The sequence below is a fragment of the Zootoca vivipara genome, chromosome 2, assembly GCF_963506605.1.
Source record: "Zootoca vivipara chromosome 2, rZooViv1.1, whole genome shotgun sequence".
NCBI lineage: Eukaryota > Metazoa > Chordata > Lepidosauria > Squamata > Lacertidae > Zootoca > Zootoca vivipara.
The window spans coordinates 14,464,842-14,484,977 of NC_083277.1; the positions used below are offsets into that span (position 1 = coordinate 14,464,842).

The following is a 20,136-nucleotide window of genomic DNA, read 5'->3' on the forward strand; positions in this document are numbered from 1 at the left end:
GTAATATAACTCTACAGAAATCATACTACAGTGGTACCTCGGTTTAAGTGCACAATTGGTTCCGGAAGTCTGTACTTCTGAAGCGAACTTTCCCATTTAAAGTAATGGAAAATGGATTAATCCGTTCCAGACGGGTCCGCGGAGTACTTAAACTGAAAGTACTCAAACCGAAGCGTACTTAACCCGAGGTATGACTGTATTTTCACATATTCCATATAGCTGCCAAGGCTGCTGTCAAGGAATGTGGCAGCTGTACCCTGTTAGTTCTGGTCTCTCATTTACAAACCAAAGATTATGGCTAAAACCCATTTGTAACTTTGGCACAGGTGACGAATTATGAGAACTCTGTGCCATAGATCTAGTAAAGATAAAGGTAAAAGGGGCCCCTGACCATCAGGTCCAGTCGTGTCCGACTCTGGGGTTGCGGCGCTCATCTCGCTCTATAGGCTGAGGGAGCCGCCGTTTGTCCGCAGACAGCTTCCGGGTCATGTGGCCAGCATGACAAAGCTGCTTCTGGCGAACCAGAGCAGCGCACAGAAACACCGTTTACCTTCCCGCCGGAGCGGTCCCTATTTATCTACTTGCACTTTGATGTGCTTTCGAACTGCTAGGTTGGCAGGACCTGGGACCGAGCAACGGGAGCTCACCCCGTTGCAGGGATTCGAACCGCTGACCTTCTGATCAGCAAGCCCTAGGCTCAGTGGTTTAACCTACAGCGCCACCTGGGTCCCGTGCCCTAGATCTACTACGGTGCAAATTCTGCAAGGAACAGAGACCCCGCCTAGAATGGATTTCAACCCTGCTTTTGACAAAAAAGGCTAGATCAAATCAGTGCTAGGGCCAAACATGTTAAGTCCTCTACCTCAAAGCCAAATGCCACCTTCCCCTCCTCCTACATTTCGGTAAGCACCTGTAAGGTATGGAGCAACTGCCCCAGCTTGCCCCGGGCGATGACATACTGCTCTGAACGCACAGCTTGGAGGATCTCGTTGCGGGTTTGCAACAGCCAACTGTTGGTGGAGCGGATGAGCTCAGAATCAAAGTGGAGCAGAGGGTCGTCCCGCGTGGTGTTTGTGAAGTCCATGGCGGCATTGGCGTTGGCTACCTGGGCAATAGCCCCACGGAAGCGCTTAGCCGACACCTCAGGACCATAGAAAGCAGCAAAGATGTCGTCAGCCAGGAGGGTCCTGCCCTAGGTGAGAGACAGGGAGGGAAATCAGATGGGGAGCACCCTTTGGGGCAAAAGATATTGGTCATAATATAGACATGGAAGCATGGGAACGACTGTTTAAGCAGCATGCTATGGTTTAAGAGAAAATTATATGAAAGTGATATAGTGGTACCTCTACTTACGAATAACTCTACTTACGAATGGAGCTCCGTCCGCCATCTTGGATAAGGTTTAGATAGGATTTTTTCTACTTACGAATTTTTAGATACGGTTGCTTCTACTTACGAATTTTTTCTCCCAATGCATTTCTATGGGATTCAACTTACAAATTTTTTCGACTTACAAATGTGTGTTCGGAACGTATTAAATTCGTAAGTAGAGGTACCACTGTATATTGATGGTATCTAACTCCGAGTAAACTGGCAAAAATGTATAATAAAACTAAATCAAGTAAGTGTTGGTAATGTAAAGAGAAAGAAAGCTCTTTTTATCATATGTGGTGGTCTTGTAGTAAGGTTAAGGCTTACTGGGAAATTGTATACAATTTTGCACACAAAAGCTCATACCAATGTCAAACTTAGTTGGTCTTTAAGGTGCTAATGGAAGGAATTTTTTAATTTTGTTTAAAATAACGTTTGTAAAAAAAAAAACCACAGAAGCCTTTCTCTTGGGAATTATAGGGATAGAACTACCTAAATTGTATAGAAATTTATTCATGTATGCAACTACAGCGGCAAGAATGTTACTTGCCCAAAAATGGAAATAAGAAGTCCCAACAAAGGAAGAATGGATAAAAGAAAACAACTAATGGAATATGCAAAAATGGCAAAACTTACCAGAAGAATAAGAAAACAAGATAAAAAACCTTTTATTAAAAAATGGAAATGGTTTATTTACAGATAAATTGTAAACAGATAAAAACAGTGGCAGAATTATTGTAAGAGTATACATAAAATAAATAAAAAATAGTAAGTTAAGAAAAATTAATTAGTAAGTTAAGTTGGATATGCAGAAGTTATTAAAAATAAATTTAGGGAACCGCAGAAATGGGGGAAAGGAAGTCAAGATTTAAAATGTCAAAATGATTTTAAAATCAGTGAAATGTATATATCTGAAAAGTATAAATAATTTTTTTTTAAGGAGCACCCTTTCATTTGCCCCTTGAAAAGGAAAAGACCCTCTCATGAAAGGTTCCATCCCTGGCATCTCCAGGTAAAACCATAAACGGCCTTATGGGAAACTCTGAAGAGTCAGTTCCAATCAGTGCTGAGGCAGATGGGCCAATGGCCTCATTCAGCACAAAACAGCTCCCTGCACCCATAAATCGCAGGCGCCTGTTTTAGTGGCAGAGGAATTCCATGTTCCAGCTGCACCTTGGAGATTGGAACACCAGCTGCTGCTGCTCCTGCTACACAGAGGCTCGGAAGGGGTGGTTTGTGTGGGACAGAATCAGACGTGGAAGGGACCCCCAAGGATCCCCTAGTCCAACCCTCTGCACTGCAGGAATGTCAGCTGAAGCATCCATGAGAGATGGCCCTAGAACCTCTGCATAAAATCCTCCAAGAAAGGAGGGGAGCCGCGTGCGGGTACGGGGGTGGCTGCGACTTAGCAGCAGAGCACACGTCATGCGTGCAAAATGTCTCGGGTTCAATCCCTAGCATCTCCAAGAACAGCTGGGGGAGGGGATCCTGCAGGGCAGCTGCCAGTCAGCAATGGGAGCCTGTGGCCCTCCAACTGGTCAGACTGCAACCTCCATTAGCCCCAGTGTAGCCAGTAGTTACACTTGCCGACAAAGGTCCGTACAGTTAAAGCTCTGGTTTTCCCAGTACAGTAGTGATGTATGGAAGTGAGAGCTGGACCATAAAGAAGGCTGATCGCCGAAGAATTGATGCTTTTAAGGAGCACCCTTTCATTTGCCCCTTTTGCTCTGGTTCATGGGGTCACGAAGAGTCAGACACGACTAAACAACAACAACAACAAGCCAGTAGTTGAAGACAAAATCATAGAAGTGAACGGTTGGAAGGGTCCAAGAGTCTTCTAGTCCTACCCCCAGCAATGCAGGTATCTCAACTAGCTCCTACATTATAGGTGGCCATCCAACCTCTGCTTAAAAACCTCCAAGGAAGGAGAGCGACTTCTGGAGGGCCACAAGTCCCCCATCTGACCTAGATGGGCCAGTGACTACTTAGTTTAAAGTTGGTTGCTTCCCATGTTCTCCAGTGTCACTAACCCGCCCAACCCTAGACCACCCCTAGACTAGCATTATTTTATTTTATTTATTTATTAAATTGATATACCGCCCTATACCCGGGGGTCTCAGGGCGGTTCACAGAATAAAATCAAGATATAAAAGCACAAAATACATCACCATCAACAACAACAAGCCAACAATTCCCCCCCCCCAAAAAAAACACATTTTTAAAGGGCATAGGATGTAAATCAGATCACCCAAAGGCCTGGTTAAAAAGGAACGTTTTCCCCTGGCACCTAAGGGTGTATAATGAAGGAGCCTGGCGAACTTCCCTGGGGAGAGCATTCCAGAGACAGGGAGCCACTGCAGAGAAGGCCCTGTTCTCCTGTTGCCACCCTCTGGACCTCTCGAGGAGGAGGCAGCACACAAAGGGCGGGCCTCAGAAGATGATCCCAGGGTCCAGGAAGGTTCATGTGGAAAGACCTCTGTTTGCCACTAGGGCAGCCCTGCTGGTGTCCAGACCCGCCGTTCCTCTCACCTTGAAGTCCTCCTCCCGGATACGCTTCCCCTTGGTGGGATGTTGCATCTCCACAAAGATGCGCAAGGTGACATTGAGGATGGCCTCCTCGGTCATGTCCTGGTGGGTGACGGAGTCCCAGGTGAAAGCCATGGTGCGAGACCAGAAGTTGGGGAAGAAGGCGTGGGCTCCTCGCGGAGGCAAATGCAGCGGAAGCAGCAGCAGCCACAGGAGGTGCCAGAACCAGGCCAGGGGATGGTCCATATTGGATGCATTTATCTGAATAGAGAGGAGAAAAACGGGTAGCTCCAAATACCAGCTGCTGGCCGCCGGCTTCAAAAGTCACATCTACGCATGACCGGAAGTGCGTTGACGCAACTTCCGGTGTCGCCCCGCCCATCTATGGGCACAAAAATGGCCGCCGACACCGGAAGTCGCGTCTACGCACTTCCGGTCATGCGTAGATGTGACTTTTGAAGCCGGCGGCGGCCATTTTTTGTGCCCATAGAAGGGCAAATCAGGAAAAAAATAGGCCGCCGGCAGGAGAAAATAACGGAGAAAAACGGGAGACGAAGTGATACGGGGGACCACCGGGAAAAGGTAAGTAAAAACGGGGGTTTCCCGTGGAAAACTGGGTACTTGGCAGCTATGATAGGATGGCGCCTTAGAAAGGTCACTGGAACAATCCAGCAGACTCTTCCCATGTTCTTATCAAACTATCAGTCCCACCACTGGAATTAATGGACCTTCTGATGGTTCCCTCACTGCGAGAAGTGAGGTCACAGGGAACCAAGCAGAGGACCTTCTTGGTGGTGGCGCCCGCCTTGTGGAACACCCTCCCACGAGATGTCAAGGAAATAAACAACTACTTGACTTTTAGAAGACATCTGAAGGCAGCCCTGTTCAGGGAAGTTTTTAATGTTTGATGTTTTATCGTGTTTTTAATATTCTGTTGGGAGCCATCCAGAGTGGCTGGGGAAACCCAGCCAGATGGGCGGGGTATAAATAAAATATAATAAATAAATAATAATAATAATAATAATAATAATAATAATAATAATTGCACATGCGCAAAAGTGCGCTTCTGCCAAATGCGCCTGCGCACAACGGCGCTTCTGCCAGCGACCCGGATCGACTTATGGACGGACCTCTGGAACTGATTACGTCCGTAAGTAGAGGTTCCACTTGAAGAAGAAGAGGAGGAGGAAGAGGAAGAGGAAGAGGTTTCTATACAGTATACCGCCCTTTATCCAAACATCCCAGGGCAGTGTGCAACATTGAGAACATAACTTAATAATAAAGCATAATAATAAAAACAATGCAGACAATAATAATAGACAGCCTATTAAAATAATCTTGACAACAGCCCCCCCACACACACACATTTAACAAAGCATAGATTATTTAATGGTCAAAGGCCTGCGTAAAGAGGAATGTTTTCACCAGGTGCCTAAAGACATGTTACGATGGCACCAGGTGAGCCTCTCCGGGGAGAGCTTTTCACGGACGAGGGAGCCACCACGGAAAAGTCCCTTTCTCATGTTCCTCCAGGCCTCTTGGGAGACATAAAAAAGGGCTTCAGAGGACAAGCCCAAGGTCTGGGTTGGTTTGTATTGGGAGAGGTGGTCCTTGAGGTATTGGGGTCCTAAGTTGTGTAATTTAGAGACGTTCATTAATTTCAGTCAGTCAGATAAGCTTTGTCGGATACAACCCACGATCAGCCAAAAAAATTTATATTAGGGGGAAGTATTATATTAGGGGGAACTGGCTTGCAAAAGTGTATGTGTGCGTACTAGGCAAAAATTCCATTAAAATGTGTATACTGTATTGGGAGAAATGCATACTAAAATGTTGACAAGCTGTCGTGAGGTGCGGGGAATTGTAAACTGAGGAGGAAAAGTTTGTTGAAAGAGGAAAGTCTTCCCACAGGTGCAGAGAAGACAGCAGAAGCGGCAGGGAGTTTTTCAAAGGACAGGTGCTGCCCTGCTAAAGCATTAAATCTGGTAACTCCCAGCAGCAACCTTGTTAAAAAAAAACCATCCACAGAAGCGTCCCAAGATACCCAAATAAGGATGATTTTACTAGGAACAGGTATCAAAACATAGGGACTCTTCGGGGGGGGGGGGGGGAACAGCTAGCTCAAAGAACCACTTAATGGTTTCAACAATAAAGCGGTATACAATTTTCATTTATTTAATAAATAAATAAATAAAACAAGAATCCAAGGAAACAGTAAACCCAAAAACAATTCAGAAAGCAATTCAGAAACAAATTTCCAAACAATTCAGAAAGCACATTTCAAACCCACTACATCACAAAAGGAATTGCTTCCCTGAGTAAATAAGCTGCTCAGGGCTGCTTTTACAGCAGGAGTGGACTGACTTTAGTCTCGTTTGGGTGTACTACTTTATTTTTCCACCAGAATCCCATGATGCACTTTAAATTTATGCTGCAACCATGCCCACTCGGGATCTTCTCGTCCCAAGCTGTAACTAACCTGTATTTGGTGATCCTGAGTAGGCAACTCTTGCTAAAGAACAGTAAGGAGTGCTTTGCTGGCTCCAGACCCAAAGTCAACTGTTTTTGACTCCGCAGCATTCTCTGTTCGGAAAAGTGGCTGGTGGTTTCTCCTCCTCCTAACCGCTGCTTTGCACGAGTGGCTTCTGCTAGGATAGAGCATGAGACTTCTTACAGGAATTGTCACCTGTATGCAGCTAAACAATCACAGGATCTTACCCGGAAGGCACAACAGCCCACTTCACTTATCTTTTCAGGTGTGAATGCGGCCTTGCAAATAATAACAGTGTAACTGCAAACGCATGCATTATATAGGTGTGCTCATGAGAGGGTAAGACTAGGCCTCTGCACAATGAGAAGAGCCATCACTCAGTGGTGGAGCATCTACTTTGCAGGCAGAATATCCTGGGTTCAAATTCTGGCATCTCCAGGTAGGAGGAGTCTTACAGGAGCCTAGTAAGCACTTGCCCAGCTTCCGCCAGCTTTGAGAAGGCGGCACAAGGTGTGCAAGAGGTGTCATGAAACAAAGGTTCTTGAGAGCAGAAGCAGGCAAGGCCTAGGGCAGTGCAGCCTACAAGGCCTACACAAATCTTTCAAGCCTAAAGCAGTAAAATGCTGTGTCAATGTGACTCGTGACTCATCTTGGGTTCCCTAAAAATGTAACCAGCCATCTCTCTGCGCCTCAGTCTGTCAGTGTGTAGAACAGGCATCCCCAAACTGCGCCCCTCCAGATGTTTTTGCATACAACTCCCATGATCCCTAGCTAGGAGGGCCAGTGGTCAGGGGTGATGGGAATTGTAGTCCAAAACATCTGGAGGGCCGAAGTTTGGGGGTGCCTGGTGTAGAATGTGTGTGTCTCAGCCAGAGTGTTATACAGTATTGTTGCAGACAGAGCGGCTCCAGGACTCCAGTTAATCAGTAACAAAGATCTGTGCCTCTATGAAGAGTCAGCTAGCTATTATGAGCACTCTGTGTATGCTCTTTGACTATGCTGTTTATGAACAAGTTTATTTTCTTCAATACACTTTTATTTTGTTTATAAAGAAGACTCTGCGTTGATTAATTTACCGCTGTGCGACAAGAGGATCAGATTTTGACCTTGCACTGTAAGGCAGGCTTAGGCAGTATGTGGACTGAGAACTCCCAGAAGTGCAAGCTAGATTTCGAAGGGGCAGAGGAACCAGAGACCAAATAGAAAACATGCACTGGATTATGGAGAAAGCTAGAGAGTTCCAGAAAAATGTCTACTTCTGCTTCATTGACTATGCAAAAGCCTTTGACTGTGTCGACCACAGCAAACTATGGCAAGTTCTTAAAGAAATGGGAGTGCCTGATCACCTCATCTGTCTCCTGAGAAATCTCTATGTGGGACAAGAAGCTACAGTTAGAACTGGATATGGAACAACTGATTGGTTCAAAATTGGGAAAGGAGTACGACAAGGTTGTATATTGTCTCCCTGCTTATTTAACTTATATGCAGAATTCATCATGCGAAAGGCTGGACTAGATGAATCCCAAACCGGAATTAAGATTGCCGGAAGAAATATCAACAACCTCAGATATGCAGATGACACAACCTTGATGGCAGAAAGTGAGGAGGAATTAAAGAACCTTTTAATGAGGGTGAAAGAGGAGAGCGCAAAATATGGTCTGAAGCTCAATATCAAAAAAACCAAGATCATGGCCACTGGTCCCATCACCTCCTGGCAAATAGAAGGGGAAGAAATGGAGGCAGTGAGAGATTTTACTTTCTTGGGCTCCTTGATCACTGCAGATGGTGACAGCAGTTACGAAATTAAAAGACGCCCGATTCTTGGGAGAAAAGCAATGACAAACCTAGACAGCATCTTAAAAAGCAGAGACATCACCTTGCCGACAAAGGTCCGTATAGTTAAAGCTCTGGTTTTCCCAGTAGTGATGTATGGAAGTGAGAGCTGGACCATAAAGAAGGCTGATCGCCGAAGAATTGATGCTTTTGAATTATGGTGCTGGAAGAGACTCTTGAGAGTCCACGGACTGCAAGAAGATCAAACCTATCCATTCTGAAGGAAATCAGCCCTGAGTGCTCACTGGAAGGACAGATCGTGAAGCTGAGGCTCCAATACTTTGGCCACCTCATGAGAAGAGAAGACTCTCTGGAAAAGACCCTGTTGTTGGGAAAGATTGAGGGCACTAGGAGAAGGGGACGACAGAGGACAAGATGGTTGGACAGTGTTCTTGAAGCTACGAACATGAGTTTGACCAAACTGCGGGAGGCAGTGGAAGACAGGAGTGTCTGGTGTGCTATGGTCCATGGGGTCACAAAGAGTCAGACACGACTAAACGACTAAACAACAACAACAACAACCCTGCAGGACTGATGGGAGCTGGCATAATGTAACAACAACAACAACAACAACAACAACAACAACAACAACAACAACAACAACAACAACAACAACTCATTTCCTGTATCAGGTAGGTAGCCGTGTTGGTCTGAGTCGAAGCAAAATAAAAAAATTCCTTCAGTAGCACCTTAAAGACCAACTAAGTTTTTATTTTGGTATGAGCTTTCGTGTGCATGCACACTTCGTCAGATATCAGATATCTGACGAAGTGTGCATGCACACGAAAGCTCATACCAAAATAAAAACTTAGTTGGTCTTTAAGGTGCTACTGAAGGAATTTTTTTATTTCATTTCCTGTACACAGCCACTCTGGGGAGCTTCCAACGAAATACAGCAGCATCCAAAGGGCACCACGTTGGCGATCCTGACTCTAAACGATCCAAGCAAGTGGGTTCACACATGTCAAATAGAAACTGTACATGCAGAGACTAAACACTTCCATACATAGATTCATCACAGTATCCACGTGATTACAAGATACTATACCAGCCATTAACAAAACGTTCTCTGGGCAATTCACTGGTCCTACAGACCATTGATATTTTCATGCTAGATAAACCTGAACAGAACTCCTCACCTATCAAGAGCTTCAGCCCAAGGTTGCATAAAACACACACACAGGCAGTGGAATCCGTGGTATCTGTCTCTTTTTGGTGGTTTCTTGTGTCCTCCCCCCCCCCTCCATGCAAACTCTGCATGTTGTTGACCGTTGAGATCTGTGCCATTTCTTAGAACTTGGCTGGCAAGGAAAGCAGCTTGGGTTGAGAAGATAACAGCTCTGGCTACACTCCTGGATAACACACACACACCCCAAACCCGGGGGACGGGGGACGGGGAACAGCACAGTTAAACAGCCAGGATGGTGCATGCTGCTGAGAGCGCATGAATCCAAGTTCACAATGTTCCCAAGCATGGCTGCTCCCTCCCACCCCCCACCCCCGGGCACCGACTGGGGGCGGGCCACAGAAAGATCTGGTGACACTGAAGAACTAACAGCACATACCCAAGCACTCGGCGAAGTGGAAGCCAGCCAAAGCAGCCTGGGCATTCCTGTACCTAGCTGGCACCTTTTGAGCGATATCTTGTCTGCTTGTGAATGAGCAGAGCCAGCCCTGCTAACTTAAATGTACAGTCCTGAACTCAGGAGACCAGAAGAGCAGAACAGCAACCTGGTTCTGTTTTCAACAGCAGCCAGCAGCCAGGGAGAGCTTATTTGTCCTGAATGTAGAGAGAGATCTTCATCCACTGAACAGAGGAAGCTACCTTATGCCAGGCAGACCACCTGGCCATGGAGCTAAACCAATGTCAACCAGGATTTCAAGCAGGGGACATTACCCGCCCCACCTGGATACAAGACCCCATGAAAGAAGGCACCTTCAATCTCTCATATGTGGTGGACGTGTAAGGCATTCTGGGAAATGATATATAACGAATTGGGAAAAAAATGTTTAAAACAACTTTTGTAAAAAAAAAAAAAAGCACAAACAAAAAAACAGAAGCTTTTTTTCTTAGGAATTCTAGGTACCGACATTCCAAAGGAACAGAATATATTTATCAAGCATATGACAACAGCCGCACGGATATTACTAGCCCAGAAATAGAAAGAAGTCAGACTCCCTACCAGAGAGGAATGGCAAATTAAACTGTTGGACTATGCTAAAATGGCAAAACTGACTGGAAAGCTCAGGAACCAAGCAGACCAAAACTTCAACAAAGAATGGGAAAAAATTATAATTTATCTAGGAGATCACTGTAAGCAGATGAAAACAATGGCAGGATTTTAATAACCCTTGTAACGTAGTGAAATTTGTGGGCAATATGGAGAGATACAAAATATGGGTTATGATTAACAAGCCATACCCCGAAAATAAGTCATAGTGATAGGCAGTTTAGCCTTGTAGGTTAAACTTTACCATACTTAATTTAAAAAGAAGAAGACATCCCCTGAAAATAAGCCACCATGTTTTTTTGAGGAAAAATAAATATAAGACGGTGTCTTATTTTTGGAGAAACACTAATATGCAGTTGAGAGGGTGCACAATAGAACCCATGGAAGGGAAGGTGGGAAGCCCAGAGATTTGGAGAAATCTCTAAATATGGACAGGTAATTTGGATTTGTAAAACCAATAAAAATTATTATTAAAAAAAGATACAAGACACAATGGATTGAACCCTGGACCTTTCGTGTTCAAAGCTGGGCCTCTCCCAGTGAGCTACAGCCCTTCCCAACGATTCCATTTGGTCAAAAGATTGTTGTAGATACAGTGGGGGGGGGGAGTATTTGATCCCCTGCTAAATTTGCCCATTTGCCCCTTGACGAGGAAAAGACCAGTCCATAATTTTAATGGTAGGTTTATTGTAGCTGTGAGAGACAGGAAAACAACAGGGGGGAAAAACCCCACCCAGAAACCCAGGAGACAAAAGTCAGAGATTGATGTGCATTATAATGAGTGAAATAAGTATTTGATCCCCTATCAACCAGCCAGATGTCAGGCTACCTGGTATCTTCACTGTATGTAACGAGCTGAGATTAGAAGCATTATTCTAAACGGGCACATTTAGCAGGGGATCAAATACTTTCCCCCCCCTCCACTGTATATCAGCTTGCGCCTCTCGACCTTTTAAAGCCCTCTAAGCCAGAGGGGACTGGGGCACCACCACATACTGTAGCAGAGAGTCCCGTAAGTTACATGTTGTTATGAAGTTACTCTGTCTGTCTGTCTCTCTTCTTTGGTCTATCCTGATTCTACTGCTGGCCAATTTTGTTAGGCATCCCCAAGTTCCAGAGCTATGAGTAAGGACCCCAAAAAACTTGTCCTATCTACATTCTCCACACCATTAGCAATTGTTAAAACATCAGTCTTTCCTCTTAAGCAGGGCAGGCGTAAGGGACATGCAAGCCGGCCTGCATTACCGGACTCCAGCTCCCGCCAGCTCCTGCCCATTGAGGCTGATCGGAGTCTAACAATTATCCAGAGGCTCAGTTAATCTAGCAATTATCTGGAGGACCCCATCCCTGATCTTAGGAAAAAAGGGCTCTAAGCTGGGCTGGGGGGTGGGCAGGGGGATAGAAATTGCAGTCCAAAACATCTGAAGGGGACCAGGTTAGCAAAGACTGCCCTATACTGACTGTGAATCTGGAACATGGGGGCCAGTTAGTTTGTTTTTCAGACCGACTCAATTTTTTATTAAAAGGCAATAGTCCAACACAGCTTATGCTATGATACAATTTGCTTAAAGGAGCCACAAGCCTCCTCGTTTTGTTTGTCTGCCTATACCTCTGGAAATATCCGTTTACATTTGCCACGGCAAAACCACGTCAATCTTATCTTGTAGAAACCAACTTACGCCACTGCCATAAGGATAACGTTCTTAATAACGGCACATTCTCTTTAAGTGCTTTTGTTTCATTGACCCCTGTATTCACCACTGAGTCATTTGCGAAGAACAGGCAATGCCGAATAACTGCGTTTGACAATGTTTGCTATGAGAATAAGTTGCCAACCTGAGATTTGTAGGCTATTAAGAAGTAGAAGAACAGTCTGCAGAACACCGCCGTGTGCTACACAAGCCGCACCCCCCCCCTTTGCAGCTTTCAACACACAACACAGGAATAGCAACACACACTTCACTGTTATATGGTTACGCGTGGACAAGCAAAATGGGAACAAACACACTAGTCAATAGGCAGCGCTGTAGCTAGGGGGAGGCTAGCCAGAGGTTTTGCCCCATGTGAAGCCTCCAGAGGGACACCATTGAGGCCCCCAGCCGTGTGTGTGTGTGTGTGTGTGTGTGTGTGTGTGTGTGTGTGTGTGTGTATATACGCAAATGCACATGGGGTGGGGTGCCAAACCAGGTGAAGTAAAGCCTAGTTTTGCCCCTGCAATAGGAGCTGTTCAGGCACCGGGTTGCCCTGCAACTTGAGCCTCCTGCTCAAGGAAAACTACCTGTTTTCCTTTACATTTTTAGCAATGATACAAAAAGAGACAATTACATATAGCAAAAAAAAAAAAAATTCCACACCCTCCAACATTTATCTGATGGAAATTGGGATGTCCTGTTCCATCAATTATTAATTATTATTATTATTATTATTAGTCCCTGCCCATCTGACTGGGTTGTCACTCTGGGCAGCTTCCAACATATATAAAAAAACATAATAAAACATTAAACTTTACAAAAAACTTTCCTATACAGGGCTGCCTTCAGAGGTCTTCTAAAGATTGTATATTTGCTTATCTCCTTGGCTTGGGGGGGTCGCATACCTCCATAATACCCTCCCACATGTCTCCGATGAAAATAGGGTCGTCCTCTAATGAAATGCGGCACATTCCAGGAGGATCAAATCAAAAACGGCTCCTGTGAATCCGGGGCTTTTCCCTGGAAAAGAGGGACACTTGGAGGGTCTGAAAAGTATAAATTGGTTGATGGGTTTCCTATGGCAACTGAGGACCAAAACAGAGCTCAAATCTGAAAAAGCTGTAGGCTTATTCACACTAAGGGATCAAAACAAACACAAGCACGATCCCCTGGGAAGGCACTCCGCCCTTTTATCAGATCTTCCCACAGCCCCAAACCCCTCGCCTCGCTCCAAGATGCCCTAAAAAGACGCCAGACCTACCGGGCAGGTTTCAGCCGCAGGAATTGACTCAGAAGCAGCTCACCTGTCGCGGAGGAGAAGCCCCGGGAATGAGCGGGGAGCGCGCGCGGGGGGGGGAAGCCCCCACGCAGCACCTCCTTTAGAATCTATCCTCCCACGTAATGCCGGGGGGGGGTGTTGGTGGTGTTTTCTCCTCGGGCGCCGCCCCTCTGCCGGGACGCCGGATCTCCCGCCCCTATTAATAGAGGGCAAGAAGTAGGTACGATGCCAGCCGGTGCCACCGCCGCCGCCGCTGCAGTCACGGGCTATAATTATAGTGCACGTGAACGGAGGAGGAAGGGAGAGTGGGAGGGAAAGGGCGGGGCGTACAGATAAAGCCCCCGGGTCCTGCCTGGGGGACCCAGGCGTCCGGGCTTGCCTCCCCCACCACCTCTCAGAACCCACCCGCCTCCCCGGGCGCGGCTCTCCACCTGTTTTTATTTTTCTGGATGCGCCCTTAAAGGCAGCGCGGAGAGACCCTGCAGGTGCAGTGCGCGTCCCCACATCACCGCATCATTTCTTCTCCCAAGGACTAGCCGGCCGGGGTTTCTGTTTAAAGCGCAGGAGCAAGGCCCGCGTAATAAAAGGAAAATCTGGCCCCCTGGTGACCCTGGCTGTGAAACTCTCCAGCACCCCAGCTGACCTATTAAATGCTCGGCCCCGTCCAGCGTACACTGTCTTACAAAGAGGTTTTTGTGTTTTGTTTTGTTTTTGTACGGGGGCGCTTATTCCCAGTAATCCCAAGAACTGAACGTCTCGTTCTCCCTCCCCTCCAAATAAATAACATAATCCAGTAATTCGAGGGAAGGGCAAGGGGGTGACACAGTCCTCCATATGCAACAGTGGACTGGCCTTGCAGTTGAAATTTAGGTCCCATTTACCTTCATTCCTTTAATACATGGGCATAGCGGGTGGGGGGCAGGGAAGGGCACCTTCCCTCCCACTTAATAAAATTCAATAAAAAGACATAGCAATCTGAGGTTCTGACCCCACTCCCTAACAAAAGTCCTGCCCCCCCCCCCCGCCATAAAAATCCTGGCTACACCCATGATTTAATATACCAACCTTTGCCTTCTGAGGATCTCAAGGTTGTGTACACGGTTCTCCTCACAACAAGCCTGTGAGGTAGGTTAGGCTAAGACAGGGGTAGGCAACTAAGGCCCAGGGGCCAGATGCGGCCCAATCGCCTTCTCAATCCGGCCCGCGGACGTTGACTGTGTCCTTTTATTTAAAATGAATCTCTGGGTTATTTGCGGCGCATAGGAATTCATTCATTTTCCCCCGCCCATGGCTGAAAATTGTTGCTGACCCCTGGGCTAAGAGATGGCGACCAGCCCCAAGTCCGAGCAGGGATTTGAACCCTGGTCTCCCAGGTCCTAGTCCAACACTCTAACCATTACACTACATTGGCATAATGGTAGCAGCGTACCCCTTCTGCTCCCCCCCACACACACAAAAAAACTTTGGGAGCTGTAGTTACAGGTATGTAGCCGTGTTGGTCTGAGTCGAAGCAAAATAAAAAAAATTCCTTCAGTATCACCTTAAAGACCAACTAAGTTTTTATTTTGGTATGAGCTTTCGTGTGCATGCACACTTCATCAGATACACTGAAACAGAATCAACCAGACCCTTATTTATATTCAGAGGGTGGGTGGTTTGTGGGAATGGGTGATGGGCTGATAGGAGTGGTGAACCTGTTGATGGCTGTTAACGACTGCTGATGACTGCAATTGGTCCTGCAAGGGGGGGGGGGGAAGCAAGGCACAAAAGAAAGCTAGATCATGCATAATGAGATAGGAATCCGATATCTCTGTTCATCCCAGGTGGCTCCGTGGTTTTAAGCTTGGTAATGAGTCCCAATTCAGCAATTTCTCTTTCTTGTCTGTTTCTGAAATTTTTCTGTAATAAAACCGCTGCTTTGAGATCTTGAATAGAATGTCCTGGGAGACTGAAGTGTTCTCCTACTGGTTTCGCTGTCTTGTGATTCCTGATGTCAGATTTATGTCCATTTATCCTTTGGCGAAGGGTTTGGCCTGTTTGTCCAATATAGAGAGCTGAAGGGCACTGTTGGCATTTGATGGCATACACAATGTTAGACGATGAGCAATTAAATAGTCCTGAGATGGTATGTTGGATGTTGTTGGGGCCAGTACATCCAACATACCATCTCAGGACTAGTTGGTCTTTAAGGTGCTACTGAAGGAATTTTTTTATTTTGGGAGATGTAGTTTGTTAATTATGCTGAGCGCTGTTACGAGGCCCCTCAGCTGACAAGATGTGCAGGGGTGCAGATCTGGCCTCCAAGGAATTGCCACCTGCTGCTGCTGCTGCCATTACTGAGGTTTTAGCGACGCCTTTGGTGCACTCCTTGGAGACTGGATCTGTGCCCCCAGGGGCCCAGTGCCACCTCCGCCTCAGGAGCTTTTTTCTTCCCACCTCCAGGGAGGAAATGTCAGGGCTGCCCTCCGGGGTGTTCTGGGCTCTGCGCCCACCTAGTGGGATTCAGAGCAATTCACTAACCCCCACCCCCACCCCACCCCACAATAGCCTTTGATTCCCACTTCAACCACTGTATAGGTCAGGATATGGGTGGTTTGAGTTCCTCCATCCTTTTTTAATTTTTAATTTATACTTTTCAGATATATACATTTCACTGATTTTACAACCATTTTGACATTTTCAAACTCCAATTCCTTCCCACTCTTTCTGCGGCCCCTTAAATTTATTTTTAATATCTTCTGCATATCCAAATTCACTTCTCTTATTTATTTATCTTATTTAAATATATACTCTTATGTAACTGCAGATTATTATTATTTTGTCCGTTTACAATTTATTTGTACCGTAAATATTCAATAAACCATTTCCACTCTTTTATAAAAAGTTTGTCATCTTGATTTCTTATTCTTCTGGCAAGTTTCACCATTTCTGCATATTCCATAAGTTTTTGTATCTATTCTTCCTTTGCAGGGACTTCTTCTTCTTTCCATTTTTGGGCAAGTAACATTTTTGCCGTTGTAGTCACATACATGAATAAGTTTCTATACAATTTAGGTAGTTCTGTCCCTATAATTCCCAAGAGGGTTTTTTATTTATTTTTACAAACGCTATTTTGAACTTCTTTTTCATTTCATTGTATATCATTTCCCAGTAAGCCTTGTGAGTTCCACCACCCTTGTTCCTGATGTGTGTCTTTATTTCCAGCTCGTCCCCCCCCCATATTCCCTGGCCATTTTGTGGTCTGCCTCAGGTGTTAAAATGTCGAGCCAGCCCTGATTCCCCTACCATTTCTGGGGGGGGGGGGTAACAGGTCAACATATCTTCTCAAGGAACAGCATCCTGACATGGAAATTAGAGCAGGTGGATCTTATTTGGCAGGGGGTTGGACTGGATGGCCCTTGTGGTTTCTTCCAACTCAATGATTATGTGATTCTATTTCCCCCAGAATATAGTGCTTCCCAGGTGTGTTTGTTAGAAAAGAGCCATCTTCCACAGTGACAGACCAGGCCCCAGAGTCAACCCCTGGCACCTTCAAGTAGAACTGGAAATGCCCATCTGAAACTCTGGCTAGCTGCTGCCAACCCGTGTATGCAATACTGAGGTAGGTGGACCAGTAGTCTATGGAAGCAGCTGGTCAAATGTCAGCCTCCTGGGCTCCCTAGGGGGCGAACAGGCCCCTTTGTGTGCTGACGAGGGCATTTTTTTTTTTTTAAGTACACCCAAGGATTCTCCATCACAGACTCTCCTCTGCGCTACGGCTAACCCACAAGAGAGCCATTTTCGCCCATCAGAGACAAGGTTCCTATGCATAAACCTAAGTGGATTCTTGGCTCAGAAGATGGAACTGAGTCATCGTGGCAATAAATTGCTGAATGCTTTAATGGGGTGTGGTGGGGGCGAGTTGTGAGAGTAGCAAAGGAGACAGGACTAGCAGACAAGAAGGCATGAGAGCCCAACTTTCCTGGGGTACTCGGGCGATAAGGTTTAGGTTTGGCTGTCAAGTTAGGTACAGATGTGCGTGAGAGAACTTTGGTTACCAAGCAGTCCCTGAGCTGTGCTTTTTCACAGCACCTAGACCTGCAGTTGCGTATGTTTATAGCCCTGCTGTGCAAAGCTTCGCCAACTATCTAATTCCTACAAACGAAGTTTAAGGGCACAGCTACAGAAGCAGGATAATTATGGAGCAGTTCAAGAAACCCCGTTTCACCTTGCTGAAATACATATATGTGTGTATCTTGCTATTAGAAATGCTTTGGGCAATTCAAAAGCTCTTTAGCTGGCATGTGAATGTACTTGGGAGAGAGAAAGAGAGACGTGATTAAACATTTGAAAGTTTTGAGGACCGGGACATTCCTGAGTGGATAAACTTACGTCACAGGTTCACGGGCAGAGAGGATGGGACGGGCAGAGAGCGTTTTAGCTAAAATTGGGGGTGAGGGGAAAGCATAACTTCTTCAAATAAGGGCTGTCACATGGAAGACGGATCAAGCTGGTTTTCCTCTCCTCTGGGGAGTCGGAACCGAAATAACGGCTTCAAGTTACAGTACAGGGAAGGAGATTCCGGCGAAACATCAGGAAGAACTTTCTGAGAGTTAAGAGCTCTTTGACAGTAAGAGCTGTTCGACAGTGGAACAGACTCCCTTGGTAGGTGGTGGACTCTCCTTCCTTGGAAGTTTTTAAGCAGAGGTTGGATGCCCATCTGTCAGGGATGCTTTAGTTGAGATGCCTGCATCGCAGGGGGTTGGACTAGATGACCCTCGGGGATCCCTCCCAACTCTATGATTCCATATGTCTATGGAAAGCACATCATGCTGAAGTGGGAGACCCACCATTTCACTATGCCTTTTGCAGCACATTCTTAAAGGGACCATATTTTTTTGATGTTTTGGTGCAGGAGGGTCTGCTTCACCACCAGAATAATGTTTCTGTACTGTTATGCAGCACCAGAAGAGGTTTTTAAACGTGTTATAAGTTTTTTGAAGAACTCTGGGTAACAAGCAAATAACAAGCCTAATCATAATAGCAGCAGCAATAAGATTACATAGAATTGCATACAAGTTCAACCAAGGTCGCAGGAGGGGGATGGGGGACGGGACACACTAAGAACGCCATGCGTGAATTTGCCATTAGGACTGTGTGTGCATCACAGGGAGTAGACATAAAAGAAAAAGAAAATTGTCCCCAATATCTCGTGCTGTTCAACAACAAAAAACTAAGCGTCTTGTCTTTCAAGACTGCAAAATATATGCCTGAAGTATATAGGGAACGGACTCCGCCTTCTGAAAGAGGTGGATAAGTTAAGATGATCAGGGTTTCATCCTGCTATATGATCAGTAAAAATTACACATGCACTAATGTGGGGAACCTATGCAAATTTGTATGGTTTGTGGTGAATTTGACAAACTTGACATGAGTCAACAGTGTGATGCAGCAGCTAAAAAAGCCAATGCAATTCTGGGCTGCATCAATAGGAGTATAGCGTCTAGGTCAAGGGAAGTAATAGTACCACTGTATTCTGCTCTGGTCAGACCTCACCTGGAGTACTGTGTCCAGTTCTGGGCACCACAGTTCAAGAAGGATACTGACAAGCTGGAACGTGTCCAGAAGAGGGCAACCAAAATGGTCAAAGGCCTGGAAACGATGCCTTATGAGGAATGGCTTAGGGAGCTGGGTATGTTTAGCCTGGAGAAGAGAAGGTTAAGGGGTGATATGATAGCCATGTTCAAATATATAAAAGGATGTCATATAGAGGAGGGAGAAAGGTTGTTTTCTGCTGCTCCAGAGAAGCGGACACGGAGCAATGGATTCAAACTACAAGAAAGAAGATTCCACCTCAACATTAGGAAGAACTTCCTGACAGTAAGAGCTGTTCGGCAGTGGAATTTGCTACCAAGGAGTGTGGTGGAATCTCCTTCTTTGGAGGTCTTTAAGCAGAGGCTTGACAGGCATATGTCAAGAATGCTTTGATGGTGTTTCCTGCTTGGCAGGGGGTTGGACTGGGTGGCCCTTGTGGTCTCTTCCAACTCTGATTCTATGAATTGCACTGTTCTCGGTAATTAAGTGCAGAAATAAATTAAGCACCGGGAAACATGGTCTTGACTTAACTCCAAACAGATCCACAGCATTGACTGCAATCCTATGCAGAGCAGACCTGCTGAAATGAATGAGCCTAAGTTAGCCATGTCCATTAGCTTCAATGGGTTTACTCTGAGTCGGACGAGTCCTGGCTACAGCCTTGTCTGCCTTTAATTGAGCTCTCCTCATTTTATTACTCTTTGATTGCAGGTGGATGCAGGAACCAACTCCATTAAACCTTTGCGTTTGAGTGCCCTGAGACATCGATGGCCCATTCGCACATACGGAGTCATCACTTGACGGCCGCAGCAAACAACTGACCAGTGTCAACATGTGAACCTGTCTGCAGACCCAAAGGGCTCTTTGGCCATGCCTTGCATTCCCTTGCTTCTTTACACACCAATGACACCGCAACCTTCTAGCTCAGCAAAATATTTTAATGTCTCTGCAGAAAATAGAATAAACCAAGGAGAGCCGAACCGAAGAAGAGTCTTCTTTTCTCAAGGTAAAGGGGCTCAACGTTCTCCTCTCCCTCCCACTCACTCCTTAGGATGAACGTATTCAGAGCATCTTCTTGAAGTTCTCAATGGCTTCTTCTGACTTCCGCAATTCAGTCTCGCTTTGTTTCAGCTGGGGAAA

The 20,136-nt window shown here is 45.9% G+C and overlaps 2 protein-coding genes across 9 annotated transcripts in view; both read right to left on the bottom strand.

The window, feature by feature from the left end:
- Nucleotides 1–13,636, bottom strand: part of VWA7 (von Willebrand factor A domain containing 7) — a 45,443-nt gene extending 31,807 nt beyond the window's left edge. For 2 of the 6 annotated variants that reach the window (XM_060271160.1, XM_060271156.1), the window contains exons 1-4: nucleotides 13,405–13,636; nucleotides 6,377–6,545; nucleotides 3,901–4,158; nucleotides 911–1,192 (exon numbers count right to left, since the gene is read on the bottom strand). In XM_060271160.1, the coding sequence (XP_060127143.1) occupies nucleotides 911–1,192; nucleotides 3,901–4,143 (525 nt within the window). In that variant the 5' untranslated portion in view covers nucleotides 4,144–4,158; nucleotides 6,377–6,545; nucleotides 13,405–13,636. Of the gene's footprint in view, nucleotides 1–910; nucleotides 1,193–3,900; nucleotides 4,159–6,376; nucleotides 6,841–13,404 lie in introns of those variants that run through there. The other 4 variants (XM_060271157.1, XM_060271159.1, XM_060271158.1 and 1 more) reach the window with 4 other exon arrangements.
- Nucleotides 13,637–19,605: 5,969 nt separating this feature from the next.
- VARS1 (valyl-tRNA synthetase 1) overlaps nucleotides 19,606–20,136 on the bottom strand; it is a 35,634-nt gene continuing 35,103 nt past the window's right edge. For all 3 annotated transcript variants that reach the window (XM_060271163.1, XM_060271164.1, XM_060271162.1), the window contains exon 31: nucleotides 19,606–20,127. In XM_060271163.1, coding sequence (XP_060127146.1) covers nucleotides 20,059–20,127 — 69 coding nt within the window. In that variant the 3' untranslated portion in view covers nucleotides 19,606–20,058. The remainder of the gene's footprint in view (nucleotides 20,128–20,136) is intronic.